Genomic DNA, 7793 nt, shown 5'->3' with positions numbered 1-7793 from the left:
GGGGGGGGGGGATGAATTGGGAGATTGGGATTGCCATGTATACACCAATATTTTTAAAATAGATAACTAATAAGAACCTGCTATATCAAAAAATAAAATAACATTCAAATATTAAAAAAAGATAAAGAAGAAATTACAATATGTAAATGGTATTTACAAACAGTAAATGGTATACCCCACCATTTTGCATGTCCTTACATTGCATTTCCACATATTTATATACATACATGCTGTATCTTGAAGATAAAGCTTGGATCCTACTAAAAAAAAAAGAATATATATATGTATAACAGAGTCACTTTGCTGTACAGAAGAAATTAACACAACACTGTAAATCAACTATACTTCAATAAAATTTTTTAAAAAGGTTAATATTTGAAATATATAAGGAACTCATACAAGTCAATGTCGAAAAAGCAAATAACACAATTAAAGTATGGAGGAAGGAACTGAATAGAAATTTCTCCAAGAAGACATACAAATGTCCAACAGGTACATGAATAAGTGCTCACCATCACTAATCATGATTGAAATGTAAATCAAAACCACAGTGATTACCTCATCCCTGTTAGGATGGCTATGATTAAAAAAACACCCAGAAGATAACAAGTGTTGGTAACAATGTAGAGAAAAGGGAACACCTGTACACTGTTAGTGGGAATGTAAATTGGTGCAGCCACTATGGAAAACAGTACGGAGTTCCTCAAAACACTAAAAATAGAACTACCCTATGATCCAGCCATTCCACTCCTGGGTATATATCTGAAGAAAATGAAAACACTAATTTGAAAGATAAATGTTCACAGCAGGATTATTTACAGTATATGGAAGCAACCTAAGTATCCATCAACAGACAAATAAATAAAGAAGATGTAGTATACACACACAAAGGAATATTACTCAGCCATAAAAAGTAATAAAATTCTGCCATTTGCAACAACATGGATGGACCTAGAAGTTATTATGCTTAGTGAAATGTCAGACAGAGAAAGACAAATACTGTATGTTTTCACTTATATGTGGAATCTAAGAAATAAAACGAATGAATATAACAAAACAGAAATAGACTCATAGATATAGAGAACAAACTAGTGGTTACTGAAGGGGAGAGGGAAAGAGGGAGGGGCAAGACAGAGGTAGGAGATTAAGAGGAACCAACTACTCTGCATGAAGTAAATAAGCTACAAGGATATATTTTACAGCACAGAGAATATAGCCAACATTTTATAGTAAATTTAATTGGAGTATAATCTATAGAAACATTGAATCACTATGTTGTACAGCTGAAACTAATACAATATTGTAAATCAACTATACTTCAATACAAAATGGATAAAGAAAATGTTGGATATACATACAATGGAACAATATTCACCCTTAAAAAAGAAGGAAATCCTGCTATTTGTGACAACATGGATAAACTTAGAAGACATTATGCTAAGTTAAATAAGCCAGACACAGAAGTACAAATACTACGTAATATCACTTATATGAGGAATCTAAAATAGTCAAACTCATGGACGCAAAGAGTGGTATGTATGGTAGTTGCCAGGGGCCGTGGGGAGGAGGAAATGGGAAGGTATTAGTCAAATGATACTAAGTTTCAGTTATACAAGGTGAGTAGGTCCTAGAGATGTACTGTACAGCATAGTTCCTACAGTTATTCAAAGAACAATTTCCTCTCCCACAATTGTTTCTGAAATTCCACAGGGAATAACTTAACTGTTCTCAGCACTGTCAGCTTCAAAGTAAAGTCTGCATTTTCTTTTTTCCCTTCTCTTGTTGCCTAGGTGTTACCTGAGCACCATTTCTTCTGTACCCTACAAATAATGGTTATCAATATCAATAATAATAATGATGACAATAATCTTCCTTTGGTACTTACCAAAAGTGGTTTTGCTAGTGCCTTAGGGACCAATGCTAATATATATATTCAAAATGTACAGAAAAGACTGAACAAAAAATGTCCAAAATGTTGAGAGTGGTTTACTCTGGGTATGGAATTATATGTGGCTTATTTTTCTTCTTTTCTAATGTTTTGGTGCTTTAAACTTGTTCTTTAAAAGGCCATATATAAATTTACAATATAGGAAAAATATAAAAACAGGAAAATCTCAACAGTATTTAACTGAAGATGCTTTAAACTAAAGTCACTTTATTGCTTCTACTTTTAGCCTTGATAAAGTAAGTGGTATAGGACTAGCCATCTTGCTAGAAGCAAATATAAAACAAGGGACTTCCCTGGTGGTCCAGTGGTTAAGACTTCGCCTTCCCACGCAGGGGTTGCGGGTTCGATCCCTGGGCAGGGAGCTAAGATCCCACATGCCTCGTGGCCAAAATACCAAAACATAAAAAAAAAAAGCAATATTGTAACAAATTCAATAAAGACTTTAAAAATGGTCCACATCAAAAAAATCTTAAAAAACAAACAAAAAAACCCCCAATATAAAACAAAGTATAGAACAGTCACTTTCAGACATTGGACAACAGCCAGCTCAGAATGTAATCCTGTATAAGAAGATTAGCAAAGGTGAAAATAGATTGAAACCACCCACTCTATATTGGAGAGTGGGGCAAACAGATATGAACTATGTAGGCATGTACATTTACAAAATCTCTCTGGAAGATAATCTGAAAATATTACAAAATTCCAAAATAAGCTCTTTTTTTTTTCTGAACAATGCTAATTTTAGGACTTTACATTTTGGAAAGCATTATAGATATGCAAAATTTTTGTTTCAAAGGATATTCACATATAGAAATGTTTCCAGAAAAAAACACCTAAAGTCTAACAATAGGTGATATGTTAAATAAATTTTATATTTCCTACTTAACATAATCTATACAGTACAGAGAAACAGATAAAAGTGAAGATGTCTGAGTCACACAGACATGGGTTGGATCCTTTTCCCCTCGTTTCTTAGATCTGTATCCTTGGACAATTTATTTAGCTCTTGCTTGTATATGACAGTTTCCTAATGTAGAATGAACATAACACCACAACTTCACTGTACAAATGTAAAGATTTAATTAAGAACTTAATGGAAAATAGTTTGTTCAATATCTGGCAGCTACATTAAAAAAAGGCCTGCTATGGTTATGATGATGATGATAATGATGATGATGATGCAACAACCATAAGCCATTAAAAGGTAAGTAGATCGATATTTTCCACAGAAAGATGTCTGACACACAATTGAGTTTAAAAAGTGGGTTACAAAATAACACGTGTGTGTGTGTGTGTGTGTGTCTCTCTCTCTCTCTCTCTCTCTCAGTGATTCCTTTAAATAACATCCTTACCCCATTGATAAACTTTTAACACACAATAAAACTAAGAATCCAGGTAGAACTGTAAAGTATAGGTAAAGAATGGTTATCTCTCTATCTGTCAAAGGTAGGATTTGTATATTTAATGTACATGTGTGTGTATATGTGGGCTGGGGAAGAATGCAGTTTAATCTCCAGGCAGGAAAGGAGATACATGAGTGAAAAAGGAGCCAAATAAGATGAACTGTAGTATCATTTGTATTCCAAGGAAGGTCATGGATAATTATTCTTTCACACTCTAAATTTTCATATAACTTTGTCAACTTGACTAATTAATTCTCTTTAATACAGAGAGAAAATGAGGAAGAAAAATGGGTAGGAAAAATAAAATAATGGGAACAAAAGTTAGAAGCAAGCAGGGAGGGGAAGCTGAACATAGAGAACAGGAATCCAGAGATGTGGAGAAAAGCAGCAGGAGGAAGGGACGACAGGAAGAGATCTGTAAGTCTGGCTGTTTCCCCAAACTAAAAGGACAGGCAATGAGTCTTTTATACCTCTGAGGCCCTAATAACATTGTAACCAGTAAGGCTTTTCCAGATATCTTCTCTTATTGACTTTGTCTCATGTGCACACAACTGCATACATGGGAATTATTCCTTGTCATACACACACAACAATGCTACATATACCTACTCAATCAGCTTCACAAGCAATATCTCACACAAACACGCAGACATCTACACATCATGGATATACTCACATGAGTATTTTATATTCTTATGTACTCACTCTCATGGCCACCAAATCTGTACCATAACAAAAGGAGTCACAGAGGAGGTACTGAGCCAATTGGATACTGACCAAGGCTGGGTCATATGGGAAGCCACCATGCCTGACTTGTATGGGAAGAAGATTGGAGTATGGGGTATACAATTGATGGCACCAGCAGGGGAGGCTAGTATCCTCCTCCGGACTAGAAGGACAGCACTGAATGTAGCTGGACCCACTCTTCTCCATCTGCTCTAACTCATCAAGGAGATTGGAGGCAGCAGTGCCAGCATTCCTGGAACAGTTTACCATACAGTCTGGGTTCCTTCACATCCCCTAGACCCAAAGCATATTCACAGGCAAGAAGCTCTTGAAGGCATTCCTCAAAGCAAGATTCCTAGTATCCTTCCAGCTCTCTGCCTGTTCAAGGGGAGATGGTGGAACAAATGCAAGCTGGGGGAAACAATGAAGACCAAAAGGCTGACAGCAGAGGGTAGGGGAGAATCAGGCAGAGCTGCTTTTCAATAGCAAGAGGAAAATAATATGACCTCTCTGGAAACAGCCTCATTGATGAAGGAGAAAGTCTGGAAGAGGATCTGGGGGCTGGGATTCTGGAGGAGAAGAGTGGAAATAGAATTGTCTCTGGGAGTCTAGAAAGGAAAAAATTAATGGACAAGAGCATGAATGACAAAGTTCATCTTTCCCAACACGATGCTCACCTCTCAACCCTCAATCAGTTTTGCAAAATCCTATAGACGGAGGTCCATCACAAACTTTCTCACTCTCACCAGAGGGCAGAGATAAAGCTGAGGAGTCATTGGTGAAGGAATTGAGGATCAAGTGCCAGAGGGAGTGATTTCTATAGCCTGCATATCTACTCTAAAGTACATCACCAATTGTGGATAGGCTTCTAAGCAGTGTCTCCCAAGGTCTACACTAGAGTCATTCTATGAGTTCGACTCCATCCCAAGGCTTTCTGCCCTAATTAATTCAAAGTACAAACTCCAGTTCTCTTAGGTCCCAGTTCTGAACAGAGGATTTTCCTTCCAGGGAATATTTAAAGGTGAGGTCCTGAGACTCATGTAAACAGGGCATTCCCTGGAGCTTCAAGATCCCTCAACTTTATTATCTTTCCATCCTCTGAGACACCTTAGGGCACTCTGTGTTGTATTTGAAATCACAGACTAAAGCCTTCAAATCATAAGCACCTCTCTTAAACTTTATACCACTGTCATTCAAATGATGTCAGCAGATATAATCTCAGAGGTTCATAAGTCATCAAAACTTGTGTTTTCATTTATATGATAATTAAATAGAAATGAAAATGAACAGATACTGTATTATGCAGATGCCAACTTTCTTATTGAGTTATGCAACTTGGCTGAAGGGCTTGCATTTCGTTTCAATTTATGGTTGTTTTAGTGCCATGTGATCACCTTGAGTGGTGGAGTTTAATTTGGTTAGTGCTGTCCTAATATCAACATGACAACAGGGTGTGCTGTTATATTAAAGTTGTATACTTTTTACTGAACATAAAGTCAAAGCTTTTCTTTTGTGGTGATAATTTACAGTCAAAAGACAGTTTTGTAGAATGAAACTTTAGTTTTGTTTCACTGATGGTTAAGATTTATATTCAGGAGCTCCAGTTGAAGCTGGGGACAGAACTGTCAAAAAGATTATGGCACACCATCCAGAGTTATCCCTTGGTTTCCTAGCTCTTTCAAAATAGGTTATTTTGTCCAAGAAAAACCATCAGTTCGGCAAGGTACTTTGGCTCTTTTTCTTATATCTTAGTGACTTTTTTTTTTTTCAGGGAAGAGACAACAGGAAGAATTGTACATCCAAAGAAGTAAAAAAAAAATCTACACCATCATGAGATGGGGGAGGTGTCGCAAGAACGAAATACAACTCAAATGTTTTTGTCAATAATAAAGAGAAATTAAATTGCATAACTTTAAAGGTGAATTCAATCTATTGTTTTATTACTAGAAGTGTGATATTCAAATAAAGAAGATGAGTCTTTTGATCTACTATATCCTTGCCAGATGACACTAGAAATGAATATACCATCTTATAAAGTATTGTTTTGCAACATGGAAAACATTCCAACGAAACAGCACAATCATTGTCTAACAACCTTGTAAAGGGGATTCTTGAAATGGTTGGTGGTGTTTGCGAGCAATTCCTAAGCCCTCCAATTCTGAATTATATAATTTTATAGGCTATACACACCTATATTTAGTGTGTAGTGACTTCATACTGAAAAAGAGAGACAAACTATGAGACAGACAAATCAGACACAGGTGACAGAATTCCTCCTTCTGGGACTCTCTGATGACCACCACACCCAGCAGCTGCTTTTCATCTTATTCCTGGGTTTCTACCTGGTCACTGTGCTTGGAAATCTACTTCTCATGTTCCTCGTTCAGGTTGACTCCCAGCTTCACACACCCATGTATTTTTTTCTCTGCAATTTATCTCTGACTGACCTCTGTTTCTCTACCAACATCATTCCTCAGGCCCTGGAGCCCTGCTATCCAGAAAGAAAGTGATTTCATTCACACATTGTGCAGCTCAGCTTCTACTCTTCCTCATTTTTGGGTGTACACAGTGTGCCCATTTGGCGGTGATGTCCTATGATCGGTATGTGGCTATCTGCAACACTTTGCATTACCCTAGCATCATGACTTGGAAGGTGTGTGTCCAGCTGGCTGTAGGATCATGGACCAGTGGCATTCTGGTGTCTGTGGTGGACAGCACCTTCACACTAAGGCTACCCTACCGAGGCAGCAATAATATTGCTCATTTCTTTTGTGAGGCCCCTGCACTGTTGATCCTGGAATCCACAGACACCCACCTGCACTTCAGAGATGGCCATTTTCTTCACGGGGATTGTGATTCTCCTCATACCTGTTTCTCTAATTCTGGTATCCTATGGCCACATCATAGTGAATGTGGTCAGGTTGAAGTCAGCTGTGGGGAGGCTCAAGCCATTCTCTACCTGTGGCTCCCACCTCATGGGGGCCATCTTTTTTTATGGGTCAGCCATTGTCACTTACATGACACCAAAGGCTTCCAAAGAACAGGAAAAGCTGGTTTCTGTGTTCTATGCAGTGGTGACCTCCATGCTTAATCCCCTCATCTACAGTCTGAGGAACAAGGATGTGAAGGGAACTCTGTGAAAAGTAGCCACAAGGAATTTCCCTTGCAGACTTGGAATTTTCTACTGACAGTGAGACCTTCATGGCTGCCTACTTGTAAGACTCGCTGAGTTGGTCCCTCAGCAAGACTGGAATATGGTACAGTTTTTATCCTTGGGACTTGTCCGTGGACTCACTCTCCATCCTTTATCCAGCACTACCTTTGTAGAAGAAGAAGGACAATAATTCATGGAGCATTAGGAAGGAGAGTCTGCTTCCTTCTGGTCAGTCTTTTAGTACCAGGGGATTTTTTAAAAATCCCTTGAGAAACACTCCCATTTTATAAACCTGGGAACCTGTAAAATCTATTTTTTTTTAAATAATACTATATATTACTATCTATCTATTCCAGATCCTACTCCAACTCCTTTATCTTTTGGTATTTCTGAATCTCTCTGCATCATCAAATAACCAATAAATTGACAAACAGTACTTAGTCACTTACTATGAGCTAGGTGTTACATGTATGTGTATGTGTACATGCAACTGCATGTGTGTTTGAGATGGAGGGTGAAGAGCAGGGGTATGATGAAGCAGAATACATGAGCTCTGCTGTCC

General features: G+C 37.7%; 1 protein-coding gene across 1 annotated transcript; it reads left to right on the top strand.

Annotated features, from left to right (window-relative positions):
* The first annotated feature begins 6314 nt into the window (after nt 1–6314).
* On the top strand, nt 6315–7265 carry OR2D2 (olfactory receptor family 2 subfamily D member 2). The gene is given in 3 exon segments (XM_024119126.2): nt 6315–6558; nt 6561–6895; nt 6897–7265. Coding segments are annotated over 3 exon segments (948 nt in total).
* The last annotated feature ends 528 nt before the right edge of the window (nt 7266–7793 follow it).

The sequence above is a fragment of the Physeter macrocephalus genome, chromosome 16, assembly GCF_002837175.3.
Source record: "Physeter macrocephalus isolate SW-GA chromosome 16, ASM283717v5, whole genome shotgun sequence".
NCBI classification, from domain to species: domain Eukaryota; kingdom Metazoa; phylum Chordata; class Mammalia; order Artiodactyla; family Physeteridae; genus Physeter; species Physeter macrocephalus.
The sequence above is the reverse complement of the archived record's forward strand: the minus strand, read 5'-3'. Positions and strand labels throughout refer to the sequence as shown.